This window comes from Thermobia domestica, chromosome 16, assembly GCF_964235325.1.
Source record: "Thermobia domestica chromosome 16, izTheDome1.hap1.1, whole genome shotgun sequence".
NCBI lineage: Eukaryota > Metazoa > Arthropoda > Insecta > Zygentoma > Lepismatidae > Thermobia > Thermobia domestica.
The window spans coordinates 88799582-88821933 of record NC_137469.1 but is presented as its reverse complement, the minus strand read 5'-3'; the positions used below and the strand labels follow the sequence as shown (position 1 = coordinate 88821933).

At 33.1% G+C, this 22352-nt stretch overlaps 1 protein-coding gene across 2 annotated transcripts in view; it reads right to left on the bottom strand.

Moving 5' to 3' along the window:
* LOC145673234 (uncharacterized) overlaps window positions 1–12353 on the bottom strand; it is a 41156-nt gene extending 28803 nt beyond the window's left edge. For both annotated transcript variants that reach the window (XM_081742730.1, XM_081742731.1), the window contains exons 1-3: window positions 12221–12353; window positions 6501–6661; window positions 2458–2568 (exon numbers count right to left, since the gene is read on the bottom strand). In XM_081742730.1, the coding sequence (XP_081598856.1) occupies window positions 2458–2568; window positions 6501–6661; window positions 12221–12272 (324 nt within the window). In that variant the 5' untranslated portion in view covers window positions 12273–12353. The remainder of the gene's footprint in view (window positions 1–2457; window positions 2569–6500; window positions 6662–12220) is intronic.
* Window positions 12354–22352: the final 9999 nt, after the last annotated feature.

Below are 22352 nucleotides of genomic sequence, written 5' to 3'. Positions count from 1 at the left end.
GAAGGTGCGAAGTGAGAGATCCCGCTTCAAGCCAATGCTCGTGGTATTCTTTGATTCCGAGAATCTCATCCATAAAGAATTCCCCCTTAGAACAACACATTAAATGCCGCTACGTACGTGGAAATACTGAAACGTCTGCTGCAACAGATCAAGAGGGTACGCCTCTAGTACGCCAAGGTGACTGGATCCTGTTCCACTACTATGTCCGGCCACACACTGTCTTTCTAGTGGAGCAGTTCCTGGCCAACAGGGGAGTTGTATCACTAAATCACCCACCTTACTCCCTAGACTTGTCTGCTCAGGACGTTTTCTTGTTCCCCAAATTGAAATCAACTCTGAAGGGTCAGAGGTTTTCAGACATTTCGGACATCCAATGTAATGTTACAACCCAGCTGAAGGCCATCCCTAAAGACGACTACGCCAGGAATTTCCAGGACTTGTACAGCCGTTCCCAGAAGTGCAGTCGGGGATTACTTCGAAGAACAGTAACTGCTCATTCACGTAAGACAACAATGCATTCGAAATATAGACACATTCACGGAACTTATCCCATATAATGTGTTCCGGTATATATTTTACATTTTACAAAACTTACTTTGCTTATTTCGAACTGTAGGAATCAAGGTTGTAAAAAATAAAATAAATAAACGATTTCTCGAAAGCTTTGTAAAGTGGACAAGAGACGTTTCGGAATTGGGCAACTTATATATCTGTTAATGATGACTCACTTAAAGCTATATGAGAAATCTATTTAAAGTTCAACGATATCAGCACATTTACTTATTTATTTTTGTTCAGCTAGGGAAACAAACCAACCATAAAATTCTGGAGATATAATTTTGGTCCATAGATTGTAAATCGGTATGACACTTAAAATTTTTAGACGTATATGACAAAAGCTAGAGTATCGTTTAAGTTATCAGTTGTCCCTGTTTCCAGAGGATAAAATTCTTAATAATACTCTACTCCTTGAGATAAATGAGTCTCCTTAAAACACTTAGATGTGTACTCCATTTTGAAAACGTAACGTAAACTAAAGGCGATGCTGAATATGGAAAAGAAAATCATTCCTATCTTAAAAATGTATTAGAACAACATAGCGTTTGCGATTTTTTTTTCTTATAATCAGTCTAAGGCATCATTAAGTAACGAGCCCTAAATTAACTTCACTATATGAAAGAACATGAACATAACTAATTGTTCAACAGTTCACTGAACGGTAAGTTATAAGTACTAAACGTATCACACTAAAATTACGGTATTTTTGACTATTTACAGAACTAATGCTATATATATATATATATATATATATATATATATATATATATATATATAACGACCTGCCTTAAAGTACATGAATAATTTCACATGTCTATAAAGTTGTTCGAATTCCATTGTTGTGAACATCAATCCTAGAATTTCCCATTTTATTTTGTTCTTTGTGTGTACCAAAAAATCACACATAACTAGAAGGTAAAGATTGTCCTTCTCCCCCCAGCAAAATTTTCTAGTTACGTCAATATAAATAGTTGATTTTTTAATTTTGAAAATAATATAGATTAAATTTAGACGTACAATTTTTTAATTATTACACCAATTTTAAAAGCAAATGGAATGTCAGATGGTCTTTGTCATCATGAAAATAAAGGATTTTATATAATGAAATTAGTGGGAAAAAGGAAGAAAAGAAATTCTGGTAAATCTGAGTGTACATGGTTGGTAGGCAGTGATGTTCCTAAAGGAGGGATAAGGGGTATAAACTTTGACAATATTCTGTGTACGCTACTGTTGCTATGTAACATACGGAATTTTCACAGGTATTTACAACGATAACGTGTATTTAACATGTATTTACTTCTTTTATGTTATTTAATATTCAGAGCAAAAGTTTTATTTCACCTGGCACTAGTTACATAAGAGAATAATAATAATAAATGTTATAAAAAGTGTCATGAATAATCTTGATTTGTAAATGTTTTATGTTTCTGTCGCTAGATAAATATGTTGTTTACTCATCGTTAGGACAATCATCCAGCTGCTAGGGTAACAGTTTCGTTACCAGCACTTGTTTATAAGTAATTAACAATATCCAGCAACACGTCGTGCAATTCAGATGAGAATAACATTATTGTAAAGTTAGTAATATTTATTAGAAAATATAGTGAGTTTTTAACAATTAAAACTGATATGTAATCCTTTTATATGAAGTATACTATAAGATTTTAACAAATCGAACTAGTGTGTCGTTATATATTACAGCAAATATTTATTTAAAAAAAAAAAACTTTCTTTTTCATTTAGTGATTATTATAACAGTCAAGCATGTAGAGCTATACAAGTAGACAAACTTTAAAGCAAGCCATAACTTTGCAGACACACTGAGCTTATTCTAACCAAATATACAACATTTTATTAAGAAAGAAAATTGAATAAAAGAAACAAATTTCAAACACTTACACATTTCAGGATGATGCTTTGTTGTTTCTCGAAATTTTCAAGTTGACTTTTTAAGCTATCTGAAATTGTTTCTATTTCTTGTAACATCGAGTTGCATTTAGACGATTCGTACTGAAATGTATACATATATTTGTAATTTATGGAGTTTTTAATCTTCTTTGTGCATAAATGAGTAAAATGTCATGATTTATATTAATGTTGAAACTCAGTATAGGAAAGAAAATATTATTGAGTATTACAATACCAATTATAAGTATAATATGCACATTTTTCTTTCTCGAGTTTCAAATTATTTGAAAATTAAGGGAATTTGTCACCGTTTTTTCGAATTAGACTAAATACATTGTTTTTCCATTTCAATGTAAACTAAGTTTATTAAACTGTTTAAGGCCAAGGAACGTTTCTTGATACATAACTGATTAAATTTTGAGCAATATTTTGACAGTTTTTCAAACATTTGATTAAAATGTATGCTCTTCAAACGAACACTTGAATTTATATACTATTCTTTGCAAAATAAATATTACATTGTCTACGTTTAAAACAAAAATTACACTTAAATCGTTTAATGCATATTGAAACTATTGACACTAAATGCTGCATAAAAGAGTTATTTGTACATAACGTATACTCTAAACCCTACTTACTTTGTAATGCTTTGTAAGGTTCCTAAACCTACAGAAAATGAACTTTCGAGTTGAATATTGTTTCAATGTAAGGGCATTGTAGACTTGTAACCCGTTCTGTCCAAAACCACACGTTTCAGAATCGTGCAATGGCGGAAGATAAGAGCTCCTCGTAGGGTGAAAAAGATTTCTTGGTAATTCTGGAAAGTAAATATGGGCGTAAGTGAGCATGTGCGGCATCACTGATCACTAACAAATGATAATTAGTTTATGGGATGTTGATGTCTCATGCGTTAGCCCGAGGAATGCACATTATCATTCGTCGCTGTTGGAGTATACCACCATCACCTCGTCGGTCCGCCAATAAGTGGTATTATTCAGCCGACTCGGTAGCTCACGTCGCCTTTCTACCCAACTTAAGATTACACACCGCCGCAGTAGCGGGGGCATAATTACGTGTGGCGATCAATTACTCACGGAATATGAGACATCAACACCTGGCAAACGATTTGTCGCTTTTTAGTAATCAGTGGTCGCATGCCCACGCTTACTTCCCAGAATTGTCAGGAACCTTTTCTGCTTTACAAGGATATCCCATGCGTTGTCACTGCCTGATACTAATAGAACGTTTTTATCTTTTTATCGACAGGCGAGCTTACAATCTACAATGGGCACATCTTTTAGCAACATTCAGCTCGGAACTTTTTAGTACATTAAACTGAAGCATTGCGTTTTGGTAGTGATATCTGATACCGTGATATATGTTTCAGTTCAATGTACTAAAAATTTGCTTTCACAGAAGAAGGTAAACAATAGACAATACTAAAAAGGATTGTGGAATGGGCAAGCAGAAAAAAAGAAAACAGCTGAGCATTTTCTATTGTATATTGTAACTAATTTTCCAACAGAATTACTCGCTTCATTTTCTTTCAAAAGAAGAGCATCTTACAAACTACAGAAATCTTCATTGAATTTAGTATTTTTTTTTAAAGTTAATAATCTTAAGTTTATCAGATATTGGAGCCATTTTGGTTACTAGCAGTTTGAAGAAAAAATATCCAAAATCAAATGTAGAACTGAACTTCAATATGTTTTAAATATACAGTAGTTAGTTACGATCTGCTCATAGCCCTGTGAACCTTCTATTGCTATTGGTAAAGAAAATCAGATTAAAATTACAAAATATATCACTAGAGCTACTTCAATATTTCGTAAAGAACAAGGCTGCTTCTTCCAAGGTAAATTTTATTTTTACAGTCTGAATTTATTAAAATAAATTAATTTAAGTTTTTTCATTCTGTAACAGATGTCAGAGGGCTACTATTCAGTGGTTTTCATAATTTGGAATAAATAATATTTGTTAATATATATACTACAATTCTTTCTCAGAGCATCTAGAAATATTTCAAAATAATTCAGTTAAAATACAGAAAGTGTACTTTTTATGTTGTTATTTTTAAGATGTTTACAATTCATTTATAATCCAGTTGTACAGGAAATCGAAATCCATTAAATACGAAAATCTATGTTAATCAAAAGGCTGTATACTTTGCAGTGCTCAATTAAGAAAATAATTACTTTTCATATATTTGTCATATGCTGAACCAAAATATAATTCAGTTATTTAATGAATTATCATTTCATATACACTCACATTGAGAATCACATACATTTTCACTATTACGAAGAAACAAATTACTTATTCTCGTTAAATAAATATTTCTACGCATATAAAATAATCATAGGCTACTTTTCCTGCAAAATAAATTTGTTACTACTGCTAATGAGAAATCGAAGTGACTATTTTCTACCTCAAAGGAATATTATACTGTTTAATGTTTTATACGAAAGAATAGTTAAATAAGAAAGAACTGCAATTTGAAGTACTGTAAAAAGTAACTGTCTAGTTTGATCTCAGTGCCATTTCAGATAATTTAAAATACGAACTTTGATTCAAAATATAACGTTACGTAAAATCCACTTGTAGCTGCATTTTTCTATAAAATATTTTCTACGATCAACTTAGAAGTGTCCAATACCTTAATGTTTCATAATTCCATTTTAGGTTAAGTTAGGTGACTGGAGACATAATATTTTGTACTATAATTCAATATCCAAATTCTATTAACGAGCATTCTTACGAATTGTACATAACATTATTATTATTTGTTCAGGTAGTCGGCATAGGCTATGGGAATGGCAGCCTGTGAACTGCTTTAACTGCTCATGTGTATAATTGAATAACTGTCAATAAAACTTACTTTAATTCCACTTTACATGTCTAAATTCAGTAATCCCCGTTCAAAATATACAATAGTTATTAATCGAATATAAAAATGGAATCAGTTTAATTTTACTACTGGTTTAGATTTGCAGCTCCAGAATAAACTGGGACTTACATCTAATATAAAATCCCAGTCACTATTTTCCATGGTTAAATAAACCACTGTTTAGTACTAAACAGTTAAACAAAACACTGAAAATCTTATTAAATTACTCAAACAGCCAGTTTATCCTAGAGTGGCTGAATATAACCAGAAAATACTAATTTTTGTCGTACGTTACAAAATTTACATCTGGTCTTTCTTAGCTTCTCCAAAAATAGTTCGTAATCCTAGAAACTATTTGCTTTCTCTTTCACTCGCTAGAGGGGTTACATATCTCCAGATAGGGCAACGTCCACTTAAAATATATGGAATGTAATTTGACAGTTAATTTAATTTTGTTAATTTGGCACGTTATTTTAGCCATTGTAAATAAAAGAAACTGAAATGCTATAAAAAGATCTTTAAAGCAAGGAAACCCAATTGATTTACTAAAATTTGGTAAATTAAAACAAAATAAATTATATTTGCAATCGTTATTGGACTGTATTGTATCCCTACTCCTATCATGCTATGTAGTTAAATGGTGTCATTGTGAGTGATCATAACTAGAAAATGTTATTATTCCAACTGATACTAAATTATAAACACGAGATTTCATGTGTCTAACCTTAAGGCATGCCGAGATATGGACATATTATTAAAACTGAAACCTCAGTCCTTTTTCTTCCTTTGTAGATCAAATATTTAAAAAAAATGCTGAAACATGTTTTAAATAAGTATTTTAAATGAAAATGTTTAAATTTCACCAAATGACATCTCTCTCTTAAGAGATTCCGAGGACTTTTTTCTTTTATCTAGAGAGATTAATATTTCGCAAATTATTTAATCAATATTAATGAACCAAATAAACTAAGAAATCTTCAAAATCAGAACATTAAATTCTCTATTTGTTTGAGTAAGAGGAAAACAAATGATCTATATATAAGTCAATACAGTAATAATCAAAGATGGCGCTGATATTTAACAATTTCTAATCTCATCAGTTTCATTACCACCAATGCGGAATATAATTTTTAAGCTTAAAACGTACCTTTACAAGCAGCCAACAAATGAGAAAAGCAATTAAAATGATGCAGCCTTCCATATACATGGTGCTGCTTTGGAAAACCGTTAGAGCTAGCAATGGAGGAACAATCTTAGAGAGTGACTTCGAAGTCAGAAACCGAACTGGGCTGATGATGAGAATAAGTACTAAAAGAAAAGAGAAAGAGTAAATAAGTTCAACAATAGAACTGAAATACAATACTATACAACTGTGTTGTCTACTACTTAAAACATATTCCTTACGTAAGAATTTTAAGTTTATGGTAAGTGATTTCTTATTAAAGACGTTACATTTGTTTGTAGGGTAGTAGCAGTTAGATAGATGTGTTATGAAATAAAGCATAAGTCACATTACTATTAAAAAAATCAGTGATATGTGTGTCCTCAGTCTGTCTTTTGGTAGTGATATTTCGCCATTTGTTCATATGTGGACTTTTCCAAGTTAATTTAGCTACGGAAAAGAGATAGGACAAATTTATGAATAGTGAATTAAAAGAAATCACTCTATACCATGCCCAAAATATACTTGTAAAGCCACAGTTTTTGGTCTGCTATCTCTGTTATAGTTCGTTTCTTCAACCGAGGTGCAGTTCTTTTCAGGGTCGTGCCGTGGCGGGAGGGGCAACGGTCCCGGGCGCCAAAGTAGGGGGGCGAAAAAATCGAGTGAAAAGGGGCAATAGAAAGGAAAACTTACTTGGAATATATGTATGGGAGGCGCCGTCGTATACTCTCGCCCCGGGCGCTGATTTTCAACGGCACGGCCCTGGTTCTTTTATAAAGAATGCTGCCTTCTACGAATTGTGACTCGTGCCATAAATAACTCATCGTCCGATCATACGGAAAAAAAAACTTCTGGAAAATACCCCCGATAACTAAATGGCCAACTAGAACTTTCATTTCAAACAGTTTCTTGCTTGTCAACTCCACGTGGAGTCTTAGTTGCTATATTTCCAAACCCGGTCCTCTCGATTCCCTATTTCCAAGACCAGTTTCCTTACTCTTACATTGCCTGACAGTTGTTTCATATTAGCCATAATATTGGGGAGAAAGAACAGACACAGTGGGTGTTAAGACGTTGCAATCCTGCAAATGCAGTCAAAAGAGAATTGGAAAGAGGAAGGGATGCTGTTGTAAAAATTAGCATGCGAACTTGAAAGAATCATTCCATTCCATTGAAAGAAATCTGCCGAATTGCACTCCTATTGAGGGAACGTACTATGCCTCTAGATCTGTGATCTACTAGATACATAATTAAATTGGAATGTGTACTCTATGCAATTGCAGGAAAAATTCTGTCAAGAGTAGAATATGAACTATGTAAATTAGAGACGTTTGTAAATGAAAATCTATTAATCACAGCAAATCATGTATATTTTCACTCTTATTTCTCGCATGTCACTTTATCATAGGATATTTCTTTCGGTACACAAATAATATTTAAATGGAAGAAGAAAGCGATAAGAAAAATTTTAAAAATGTAGAGATTCTTGTGTCATTTTTTTTCGAAAATCAAAATAATGACCATCCCCTTCATATATACAGTAAAGTTACTTATTTACATGAAAGAAAAATATATAAATTATGTTAATCGGAAGTACTGTATAAGGTCAAAAATATATAAATATTCCTTATGTCAGGCTCAGTAAAACTCAAAATAATTATAAATATATTGGTGTGAAGTATAATTTACTGTATTACTACCTAACGTCATCATCATCATAGGTATTCTGCCATTACTGGCAGGTTACTTGCCGCAGCTGAGAAGCTTCCATGCTCCATTGTCTTCCACTAACCTCTACGTCAGCACTTAACGTAGTAATAGCGAAATAGAAGAGGAATTAGGGGAATAAAGTTAAAAATATTGAATGTTTCTTCAAAAGATGAGTAATGGATAAATGTATTTGTAGTATTACATAACTGAAGAAGAAATTTCAAAGTTAGGGTAGGAAGTACGCAGACAGCCATTACCATAATCGTGAGGAAAAGAGACAAAATTTGTACGGTGTGCTTAAATACATGTAAAAGATAATACTTTTCTTTTTGCATTACAAGAATTATTTCAGTATCTGGACATAGATCTTTTATGCTTCATGGAGGAAAAAGGCTTCAGATAAAGTCCTTAAATTTGAAATAAGTCTAAAATGTCCAAAAGTTTACTTGATTCTCTTGGACACTGAATGTACACTATCTCTCGCTCTCTCTCTCATTTTCTCGTTCAACGACAATAAATATAGGAAATATGTATTCTCCTTGTTTCTAGGCTTCTTGTAGTGTCACTGTTCCCCATTGTTCTTAAATTTACCGGGTCATTTGCCTTCCAAAAGTTTCTGAAAACAACTGAGTAGCTTTTCTCGGCATATCATTGAGATAATTTGTGGAAATAAAGAATACACTTGGCGTGTTAACTATTGTTGTTTATTGATTTTGAACCTACTGATAATTTCATATCAAGGTTTGTCTAAATTACGTTTTACTGTATTAAGAGAAGATGTTCTTGTGTGACTATAAAATGCTTTCTATTCTACCTGTCTTTGATTTGTGTAAAAGATTGGTATTGAAAGTGATATGTTGAGAGTTATAATCATTCGAATGAGTTCTGGAACACTGTGTCTTTTCCGTTTACATTTCTTATGTATCCTTTAATGAACGCCTTTATGTTCCGTTTTGTCATGCCTATATGGAATCCGTTGTAATCAAACGCTACTTCACTCCATTGCATATCTGTATCTTGAAAGTAATTGTTGCATCTTTAAACGTTTCTCTGTATTAATACGAGGCTTTCTGTTACGGAGGCTTAAGTTGTACTTTTTCAAAATGTTCTTTAACTTAAGTCTTATTATATATTAATCGTGAAAGTCCCACTACTTTTTTTCTTTGTATTTCGGATTCTGTTGACGTTTCCTCTATCTTTTTGTAAATTTATTAAGTTTTCATTTATTTGCCACTTTTGTAATTTTTAATTTTGATTGTAATTTTTAATTTTACTCATCTCAAAAAAATATGTAATTTTCTTATCTAAATCTTTCTTCAATGAAATTAACTTGAACGGTCGAACAAAAATATTTCCCCTAAACATTAGTGTCTTCTTCTATTCGTTCCTGTATACTGCTGTTACAAATTTATCTTTCTTGTATATTTTCAAATTGAATTAACGTAGTTTGCTTTAATTCTCTTTTTCTATCGTAGATTTTATATTGGAATGAATGTTGTTCAATTCTATTAGTAGAATATTTACAGCAACTGAATTTGAATAAAACTGTTACAACTCTGAGGGAAGATTTTTAAAATTGACCATGACGTTGAGGAATAGCGGTTGAAAACACTTCTTATCACAGTTATACTGTATCGTTGATAATGTTCAAAACCAATCTCGATTTGTTATGTACCGTTTTTACATTTGTGTTTCGTTTAAAATAAATTTTAGAAGCATTTCCATTATCAGTGCATGGTCAGTATAATCCAAAATTCGATAACATTAACAAAATCTGTTGCTGGTAAACTTTGTCATCCAATTTCGCATTACAATATTAATTCTCTGAAGTATTTTCTAATGTTTACAAAAGTTATTAGTAAAATAGTATTTTTTTCCTAAATGAGGTTTTATTGTTCAGCAGTTGTTAGCCTAAACGTATATCATTGTTTTGAAGAGAGACTTTTCAAATATAAAACACCTTGAAAAGAGAAACTGGATTGGCAATTAGTATTTTGTAAGTGTTTGAAAATTATGCAATGATTTTTTTTTAATTATAAAGAATGGAAACAGGACAAATAAACATTCTTAAAGATAAAACTCATGATAATTATTATCATGAGTCTTATATCGTTAGTGGCAGGTAACTTGCTTCCTATTGGAAAGTTTTTAAATATTTTGACTCTCCTCCAAAGTATTTGTTTTGACATAACAATTGTGATCTTTAATATCGTTCATCAATGGTAACATTCTTTTCCTTCTTCTTTTACCTTCTACCTAATGCGCTCTTGAGGGACGTCACATCGGTTAGAATTTATGTTTTATTAGTACAATTTAGTAAAGAAAATTTCCTACAACTTCAGAAAGCTGTATACAATAGTCAGTACATTAAATAAGTTTTTTCCTTTAGCTTGTAATGATTAAATTTTAAATTTTTACAACTGTGACTTCCCTCAAAAGCCGCCACCTCTACCATAAACTACTATCAAAAATATAATTTCTTCTCAAATGATTGTTAATCATTTCCTTTCTTTTTAAATATAATTTCTATAACTGTCCATCTCTTCCCAACTTTTTGGTAGTACTTCTCGTGTAGCCTAGATACATTTCCATTCTTGTCACGCCCACATTTCCTCAGCTTCCAGTCGCTTTTCATCACTCTTTTATAATGTCCTCGCTTCTGCTTCGTACAATGCAATACTCCTCATGAAACATTTAGTAGGTCTTTTTATTTATCTCTTTACTCAATGGCGGTTCTTTCTTCATTCCTATTCTTGCTTTTATTTTCCATTTAACGCCTTTGATCGTCATTAATAGTACTATCTCGGGCCAAAAATTAGTCATTTGTCCTACTTTCCTCTCTCCGGCTTTTATAGTTAAATTAATCTTTTTTTAATTAAACACTATTACTCTAATCTTTATAACACTTATTTTCATTCGAGTTCTTAAAGGTAACATTTTTTCCTGTTAGAAGTGTCACAGAAAAAAAAAGTATTAGATGTTTCGATTAGAATTTAGCGTTCCCTTCAGTACTAAGGCTATAAGCAGTTTAAGATGAAATCCGAGCCATCAAATTTCAATATTGTACCATCGGGAATCGAACCCGGGACCGACTGCATAAGACTAGCAGGAAGACTTACAGAATATTAGAATAATTATTTTGTAATAACATGTCTTAGTCCACCGTACAGACAATTATCAGCAGTCCCAGCTAAATTGTATTGATTAGTAATTATAATTATCTGTGTTCTGTAAAATAGTAATAAAGAAACGGGATTCTATTACAGTACAATACCTAGGAGCCACTTTTGTTACTACAACTGGAATAGCAGATGGGATAATAATATAAATAATAATAACAAACACTATATCTTACTTAATAATCGGCTTTATCCTCCCTGAAACAAAATTAAGATGGATCCGTACCACCCGGATTTTCTTACTCGAATGGATTACGTCTCTTTTTTATCAATGATACTACTTTTTATATTATTTCTAGGGAATAGTTTTCATGTTATGTGGTCACTTATAGTCTCAGATACAAGTTAAAGCTAGATTCAAAAGATACTAGAGATAAATCTCTAAAGAAACATGATGATAGAAATTGGTGATAGATAGTAATTAGCCTATAACCAAAATGGAAGTATAAAAATGATTTGCCGTTGATTACTGGTTGCCATTTAGTCTATATAAGTTTTTTCACGTTATAATTATCTTTCTGTTCATATGATATATGAACATTCAAGGAAATCAAGTTCAATTATCATACGAAAAAGAGATATAAAACTTATGCGGTACGTGATGGAAAAGTTAACACTTTTTTTATCATTATGAAAGTTATTTAAATATCGCGACCTGAGTCTTTAAAGCTCTTAAAAAAAAAAAGCTAGAAATAGAGATCTTACAGATGAAATATGTCCAAAATGACCCACTAGTGGACTTGATTCCCTTGTGAAAGGAACGTCTCATATTTACTGAGTGTCTTGGATAATTATTCATATTGTTACGAAACTTACGAGCATACACAAGCTGCTTGGAAGAAGTCCACCAATACTGAGCAATATCCATTTATGTTTAAATAACTAAGTCACTCCCTTAATCATTTGATGGTGGAATTTTATTACCTCATTATTTGGTGTTGCCTGGTAACCTCATTGTTTATTTGCGAATCTGATTTTTAATTTGCTTTGACGTTATATCATTGACTATTGAGAAAGATTTTATATTATTTATAATCTTATTAATTGTTAAAAGAGTGGGAATAATCAAATTTCTTTTTCTTTCTTTTTTTAATTCTAATATTTAGGTAATATGACACACCAATTTTGTAACTCAAGCACACAGAATCTGGTCAAAACTTGGTGTAAAATTCCAACAATATTATTAGATTTAACGAAAAATTATTCGTAGCAAGACGAAGTCTGTACCAATAGATTTTAGTGAACTGAATAAAATTACATGTAAATGCACATGCGTAGTTTTTGAGAAAATCGAACTTTTTCCTAAACCAAAAATTGATATTGCACAAGAACAATGCCATCTATTGCGTTGAAACTAATATTGAAGTGTATATCCTTATCAAGCTTTTCATTGTAACACTAGATAGACGACAATACACAGTATGTTTCATATTAAATATAGTCCAAAATTATGATTGCCTCTTAAACTTTAATTTTCTTTTAGTGGTAGTGTTACCCAAAGATGAGACATTATCAATCGACAGATTACATCAAACTGAACAAAATGGGAGAAGTGGGAGTACATTCTCATATATAGTTTACGAGTAAATCGAGAATAGGGCGTTAAAACGTATGCCGTGCGTTGCTGATAATTGATAATAATACTGTGAAACGGTAAACTACATCAAACTGAACAAAATACCATATGTGAAAGTAAATTCTCATTTGTGGTTATAGAGAAAACAAGGAAACAAATTTGGTGGCGTTAAAAAGTATGTCGTTCGTTGCCAATTCATTTATTTATGTACTATATATTTACTGTTAAGTAGTATTTTGTATCTATTGTTATTCGATTTGTCCTAACAGTGGGGCACATACTTCTAACAGTAACATATACAAGGTGTTTCAAAACAACACCGGCAACGTTTGGGAAGTGATTCCTGATACCAAGATAAAACGAAAAGTATAGACCAAGCTGTTTGCACAAATGCTTCCTTTCGGAGTTATAGGCTGCCGAAAACATGAAAAAATTAACTTTAAAGGTCCATAGCTCCAATACTATGGGAGCTATCGCACTTAGGAACTAATATGTGCCCTATCCAAATATTCAAGTTTCAAAATCCTGCGGTACTTCCGCAACAATTTTTATAGAGGTAGTTGGTGAGTACTTCAAATTATATACCCGTAGCCAAACTTCCTTTATAAAAATTGTTGCATGAGTACCCTAGGATTCTGAAACATGTATTTTTGGATAGCACACATATTAATTCATATTAGTTCCTTAGTAAAGACTTGAACCGACTACGGTACACCCCATAGTTTTGGAGCTATCGACTTTTAAACTTAATTTTTTTTCATGTTTTCGGCAGCCTATAACTCCGAAAGGAAGCATTTGTGCACCAGGTTGGTCTATACTTTTCGTCTTATCTTGGTGTCAGAAATCACCTCCCAAACTTTCTCGGTGTTATTTTGAAACACCCTGTATATTCCTATCAGGTCGTACATCCTATTTATAGTTACAATCATCGACAGTTCTAAAATTTTAAATTGACCCATATAGTATTTCCTATCACTAGATCATTTTTTACTAATCACTTAATTCCAAATTTGTAGTGGCTTCTGGTTAGATAAACTTAGGCTAAATTGGGAGTAAACCAAGACATTTAAAATAACAAAACGAAAGTTGTTTGAATATGTAGTACTTCCTACTAAAAAAAATACCCCAAGATTCCCGTTGTGGATTTTCGAGTTATGACATCATCAACATGGCTGCCACCAAAATTCATAACGAAACTTTTAAATGCATATTTACTCTTCATGCAATGAAGCTAGAAAGTTCATTTTTATGATAAAATGAAGGAAATGAATAAAATTGTGTGGAATAAATTCCAACATTTAATCCGCACGTTTTCTTTGAAATATTTCCACATAAATGCAAAAATTTACTTTTTTTTGAATATATATATTTTAAAGTTTAAACGTAAATATTTCCCTGACTATAGAGGACTAATAAGTTTTCATGCATTAATATTCTAGATCATTCTAGTAATTTTATAAGGACATATGTTTTATTTGTCTATCTCAAAAAATAAGAGAATTATTTGATTTTATGTTTTGGAGAATTAATAGGTATCATTCTCGTTTTGTTTCTTTAAATCTTATTAAAAATATGTCAAGTTACAGTGTATTATAACTTTAAAAAAAATACTGATAATAAAGGCCAATTCTGTTATGAGTAAAAATACAAGAAAATGAAAGTTATGGGAAATAGATTATTTCAATCTAAAATTGTGGATTTTTTCCAATCGCACAGCTTTTTGGGCTCCACAATTGTAAGAAGTCCTATGTTAAATGTAAAAGCAACGTTTCCAGTTCAGCAGGCTCTTCGAACAGAACGTAAGAGCACGCAGGAATGACACGGGGGAACGTGCACATAGTTATATGATGGAACCTTAAACTACGTCGAACTCGTTTCCCACCAATGCCGTATAGTTGGTATGCTCAATGAAAGCCTGCTGAACTAACAACGTTGCTTTTTCATTTAACATCAAATGCTCTGCCTGTGTGGATCCAGAACGGCTGGTGCGATTTGAAAAATTTCATCATATCAGATTGAAAACTACCAATTTTCAACAACTTTCCTCTTTTTATTTTATTTATTTATTTTGAATTTTTTACTCATAACGGAAAAATGGATTCTTTAAGTTTTACATCCCATGATTATGCTGGCTAGGCTAAAGGAGACTATGATGATGAGAAATGAATGAAATGCTGGAATGAAGAAAGTGAGAGGAAGCAGGAGAACCCTGAAAAAACCCACGCACACGGTGTTTGTCCACTACAAATCTCACTTGGAGCGAGCTGGGATCGAACCAAGGACCCCATGCACCAGTGGTGAACGCTCTACCACTGAGCCACTGCGGCCCCTACTCATAATGGAGTTGACCTGTGGCACCAGTGTATATATATATATATATATATATATATATATATATATATGGTGTTCTAAAAAAAGCGCCCATGGACTACAGAGCACTATTCTACAAGTCGAAATAAAGCGAAAAATATATATTATTGTACACCCTTTGGAGACTCTAATTGCACTATGTGGCAACGTCGCAGATAAAGAACCGCAGAGAAGATCTACCATCTATCAAATGGTTACATCGATTCTTTCCAGATGGAAATTAAAGTCGATATACCTTGACACTGGCACCATTTATTAGCGTAATAATCGATATAAGTGCTTGATGAATTCGTGGAGCAATGGTAATGGTTCCAAATTAATCTGCGGCCTTGCCATATAGTATTCATTCCATATAGCGGCCGAAGGAGCTCCTGGAGAGTATACAATTATATAGGATTTTTGCTTTATTTTGATCTGAAGAAAGCGCTTTGTTGTTCGTCGGCGCTATTTTTATAACACCCGATAAATATATATGATACCTGTACAATAACTACTGTTGTTTCACATTTAATTTCGTACGCTTACGTTATGCAGGTGAACTTTCCTCACTTCTATCGACAATGCTTTTTTCATTAGTATATGTTGAATTTAACATTTATTGAAAAAATGTTTTGTAGTATTCACATTCTTCAATCGTTATTATCCATTACTACATCCAAAGACCGCATAGATTAACACTGAAGACCATTTTTTTTCACATGACGTTTTACAATTCCACATCACTACCTTTAGAAGGTTTCAGGAACAGCTGCTTCCAGTGTTGTAACTGGTATATAAGTTCGTTATTTTGAAGTTTTAAATCCCATTGAGTGGGTGGTAGTTCAATATGTCCCCATTGCACATGTAAGTACAAGTATACACACAATGATCCCTCTTCGCTGGTCTAGTTGTCAACGCGTGCGTCTATGGTGCACGTAATATCGGGTTTGATTGCCGGTGGGAGAGCATTACGCTAATGCGGATTCCAACTTAAACTGTAACTCCATGCCTTATTTACCCTCGGTGCTGAAAGAAACTTAAACTTCAATAAACAAACAGTATACGTACAAGGAATGCTGACATAAAGCACTTGAGGTGGGAGGAAGTACTTGCAAGGGTGAAATTTCTACCGATTCTCTTCTTGGCAACAGTTTTCAAATAACGATATCTTCCTTTCTCAATATTTGTTTCCTCTTTCTTCCAATAATGTTCGGGATTAATTTGTAACCGCAGCATCAATCGCATCGAGGAAGAACGAAAATTGAAGATATCCATTTGATGACATAGCTCACTATCTGTTGAAAGTAATATGTAAGCTATCTCTCCCTCCCTCTTTTTTTTTTTTTTTTTTTTTTTTTTTTTTTTTTTTTTTTTTGTTCTGAAACAAGCAGGAGAACCATATCCGATGAGTACAAAGTAGGTATATATACAATGCCAGTAAGATCTAGAGTAGTGGGTGCTATTAAAAAGATCGACGGAGTATAAAACACAAACACATAATCAGAGCAACACGTTGAACTAAGATTGTCAAAATAGGAACGAGAGATAGCAGATGAATACAAGTCGTTAGAGTTGCTCCGTGTGTACCAGTCTTTCAACAAATCATCAATTGATCTTTTATCTCTTTCTAGCAGAATCATTGGTGACAACTCCGTAAATTGCAAAACGTTAGAAATTGGACTTGCTTCTCTCAAGAATACTGTTAGTAAGCTTTTCAGTGAAGTTCATTTCCGGGGCAAGAACATGATCATTTTTTTTAGCTACCCGGAACAAATTTTCTCAAAATGTTCTATATTGTACGTAGTGATGAAGATTTGAAAAAATTTTGCCTTACGAATTGGCAGTACAACCACCATCATGTTTAACAAGATCTCGATTAGGAAGAGCATTAAATCATCTTTTTGTTAATATATTATTAAATTATTTTTTTTGAACAAGCAACATATTATTATTTTATGCAACATATACAATTGACAGTGGTCATTTATAGCAGTTACTTGACAACGCCCAGAAAATTAAAGAAATATGTTAATGCATTATGTGACGTACATCATACAGCAATACTGAAGATACCACATAGTATTTGATGGATATGAAGGAGAACCCAGCATAAAAGATATGACCCATTTACAAATAATAAATTTTCATACTTCTATTAAGGTGAATGCCGAAGACCATGCTAAAATTCCATATCTAAAGATGAACTTCTTTCAAACCACACGAACAAAGCAAGCATCACAAATCTTCTGCAACATCTTCTGAAAAAGCTTCTAGATGCTACGTATACAAAGCAGTTGCTGATGATGCAGACAGCAAGAGCCATTAAAGTAATAGCAACAGGTTCATTAATGCTTCTTAGAGAAGATATGAGTCTCCTTCTACTGCTGATCATACATGCGACAGATTAAAAATTCATGTTAATGTCTGGTATAGCTGGCAAAGAAGATCGGATATAAGACATTGGAAATATAGAGCCAATTAGATCATATGAGAAAGTAATGCATTCAACGGATGGGATTCCACTTCTGTTCCTCTCAGAAAAGCAAAAAATAAATTTTACAAATTTCTTTCGACAAGTAATGAAATTCGTCATCGAATGGTTTCTTCAATTCTCCTTCATTTTGCCCGATGCAATTCATACCGCAAGTAAAAAAATGCTTCGTGGCTGTGTATTGGATGAAAGAAGGAGTTAACATAGACATAACGTCATATAATATTTTATTTGAAGACCAATATTATACGATATTATAGAGATAGAAGAATGGACTACTACTGCGTTGATTTGCCATGGATTGAAAAACATATTGTGCTAGTTCTGACCATTTGTTTCAAGATAGATAGGAATTTTCTAGTATACTATTGCAATTCATTTTACAAAATAAACTAAATGTTTGCTATCCCCGTTGTTCATGTTAGAAGATGCTGTTAAGTTATTAGCTTTATCTTGAAAATAATTTATATAAAGCGTCAGTGCTATAAATATGTCAAGCATTTTCTATATCGCTCCTGTATTTCCTGTAACCTCTACAAATAATTAAATCAATAATGTAAAAAAAGAAAAATTGTTGTATCTCAAATCCTTTTTCCGTTGCTTTGATGTCAGTTGAACTCCTGTAAATCGGAAATTGAGGTGCCTTTACAAATTGGAAAACCAGAAATAATCAGAGATGACTAGGTCAAACAAATAGGAGGTGCTGATACCAATCCAGTGCCCAGGTAGTACAAATTATTCATCACAACATACGCTTTATGTACGGAACTGTTGTCTTGCACATTTAAATAAATAAATAAATAAATAATAATAATAAAAGCTTCTTGGACAGTTGTTAATGGCGTTTTATCTAGATCATATCATTGAACAAGAAGGAAACTCTATTTGAATTGTAACATTTTAAGGTTAGATCATATTAAGATATAATAATAAAAAGTTAAAATTAATAAAGGGAAATGAGGTAGGCCATGGAAGTTCCAGTACCTCTTCGTATATAACTGATAGTCTCAAAAGCATGATTCCTTCAATTTCTATTATGTGAATGAAACACCAATACATTTCTCGTATGCTTTTCAGGTAAGATCAGTTAAGAGGAGGATGCACCAAATCAATCCAGCTCCACATGTCCAACTTTCTTAGAAAATTGTTATTACCAGTGCTGGATCTATAAACCGCAAGACCCCGCGGTGCAGGGGGGGGGACCCTAAGGGGCCCAAGGGTTTTTAAATGTTCCCCTGCACATTGTCGGTAAATACTAATTTTTAAAACACTTGAAAAAGAATGATATTTTCACAATAGTTTAATTACTTGAAACAAGTAATGAGCTACCAGAACTGACAACGATGCACGAGATGTCTTACTTTTGAGGGATTTAAAAATAAGCTTATCCGCACATTGTGCCTCTTGAAAGAGTTGCAACACTGCTGAAGTAGTTAAGCATTTCATTGCGAAGTCTGGATCCTGTCAACCTAGTGGCCCATTTCCGGAAAATGAAAAGAATAGAGAATTTTCCTCTGCATATTACAAAACAATTACAAAAACTGGGCAGTTATTGCAGGTAAAATGACTGAATTATTCAAAGAAACTGGATTATGCATATTTCTTCCCATGTTGGTTATTCTCGGTTGTAGAAGTTAAAGTGGGTGGGCAACAGAAATCAGAGACTTGGCAAGGATTATCAAAAAAATAAAGCAGCACAGCAAATCTCAAAATCACATTTCAGCATGTTTGTTTTTGATAAGCGAAAAATGGATTAAACCATTGATGATTCACTGGAGAGTGAAAGGAAATTTAAAACAAAGTTTTGGGCCCAGGTTCTAGAGGGACTTTTCGATATTACACACACATTAGCATTTATAGACAGTAAAGACCATGATGGAAGCTACGATGGAAATTGTTTATCTCTCGTACAGTTGTTACCTAAATATGATCCTACAATGGCACAGGTAATCAGTCTACCCAAAGGTCAGATTAAGTATCTCAGCCATGATATTCAAAATCATATCATCCATTGCCTGTTTTCAAACTTACAAGATAATTTGTTGAAAGAAATTAAAAGAGTGCCATTTTACTCATTAACATTGATGCAACTCAAGATTTATCAAAGAAAGATAAAATGAGTTTCATTATTCGCTATGCAAATTTTACAGAAGCAAACGGTAGCTTAGAAACAAAGTTTCTAGACGGGTCAAGATTAAAGAAGTTCTTTTAGGACTTTTACATTCTCCGAAAACTTTCACTGACAAGTAAGAAGCTAACGAGATATCAGAAGCAGAGCAATTGGCGAAAGTCATGGGTTCCTTCGATTTTGTGTTTCTGACTGTGGTACTGTCAAAAATATTTTCACAACTGAACATCGCATCGCAACTTCTCCAAACTAAACTAATTGGCCTTGAGAAAGCTTTAAGCACTCTTGAAGAGATCCGAGAGGAATTGAAGAAAATGAGACAAGAATACCATCAAATAAAATAAGTAGTCTGGAGGAAAAACCCTACTTTTGGACCAAACCAAAAATTTCAGTATGTCTAATGTTTTTCAGCGTTTTTTAGCTCATTTGAGGGTGCTGAATCTGAATCCGCCGGGTGTACAAATGTACACCTTGAGCATTTTGAGTAATTCAAGATGGCGGTCAATATGGCGGCTGTAAAAGTGATAGGAATATTTTTGTATATTTTATCAAGATGGGTATCAAATTATATGTTTTTGGGGTTGTAGATTCCAATAATAATGTCAAAAATGTTATGAAATTGATACTAATCGAGATATTCAATATGGCGCCCAATATGGCGGCTGCAAAAGAAGTTTATGTTGTCATTTCTGAAACCTATTTTTGAAAAAAAAAATTACTGACATGAGTAATAATAAATCGTAAAATCTTAATTTTGTGCTCACAGATGGCAGCATTTTCATAGAATTTAGGAAAATATCTCAGAAACAAAATAAGAGATACTTCCAAGTGAAATACTAGAACGATTTATGAAAGGCGAACATATTCTGCGTCACAAACCAGGTATCTAGAATGCTATATGGTCAGACATGTTCATTGAGAATACATTTATGCGTTATGGTCATGGACCAGGAGGAATAATCGGACTTACACTAAATCCATCAGCAGTGAAGCGATGGGCTTTCAGCCTTCACATCTGCAGTCGTTTAGTAAATGACATTTATGTCATGAGAGATGCTGGACGAGATATGAAAATAACTAAGCATAAGGAAGGAATGCCATCTCGAGTAAAAGGAGATGCTGCAGACCGAATTAAGTTAAAGGAAAAGCTGCCTCATTGTATAGATCCTCTGAAGACCGATGATCACCCAAAAACTATTGTGAATATTGTGACAGGGAAAATTTGTTCCCAGAAAGTGAATGTTGAGATAGGTAAGAAAGCGTTGTGTTCTTACGAAGAAAAACTACCAACTGATTTTCACGATCCAATCTAAACAACGGTTCGTAATGTTTCCTGCCATGACGTCAAAAGAACAGCTAGTATTGGTGTCATTGACACAGAACTCTTGTACACGCGTGCAATGTGACTCACATCTACAAGAGATATTCAAGCTAAAGGAGTGATTTCATATGAGCTTGCCGCTGTCCTCACATCTTTGTTTGATGAATATGGGACTCCCAGGTTCTGCAAAAGTAATTCAAAACTGAAACAAATATTACAGGTAGAGAAGTCTATGAGATCGTACAAGCACGAAGATGCTATCATACTTGGTTGTGCTGTTTTGTGGGTGATCAACTGGCCATCTAACGAAACTGTTCTTGACTTCATAAAATTGTATCGGTCATATGTGCTTGAAAAATTGAACAAATGCAACGTGTACCTGATATTTGACTAATATAAGGAGTACAGCACCAAAGGAGGAATAAGAAGCGTCAGAACAGGATCAACATGTAGCTGGTATCATAATTGTCTTTCAACACGTCCTTGCCCTCCCAACAAGTTGTGCTGAATGTTACGAAGAATCAGGTACAACTAGTACAGCTGATCTGCAATTATCTAATGACAGAAGGGTTGCCATCAGATTCCACCAAAAGCCTATTCATCACTGGACCAGAAGATGTTACAACAGAAATAACTGTTGATTGTATCAAGGAACGTCCAGATATGAAAAACACTCACGAAGAGGCTGATGTCATAATTATCACACAAGTAGTGATGGTAGCCAATCAGCTGGACAGAAATTGTACAATAAATGTAATTAGTGATGACACGGATGTTCTTGTCCTCCTGATGCACCACTACCACATACAAAAAACTTACTTGTAACATTTTTATGGAGGCAACTCAAAGTCATAGAGGAGTTATTGACATTGGATTGTCTGTGTTCAAACACCGTGGTATTGTTTCAAACTTACTAGCACTTCATTCTCTTTCTGGCTGCGATACAATTCCTACTCTCTATGGCATTGGAAAGCAGAAGGCAATGAAAGTACTACAAAGTGGGAAGGAGCTTCAAAAGCTTGGAAATAAGACATCACTACTTGAAGATGTGATTCAAGAGGCAACTGAGTTTATAGCTTCTTG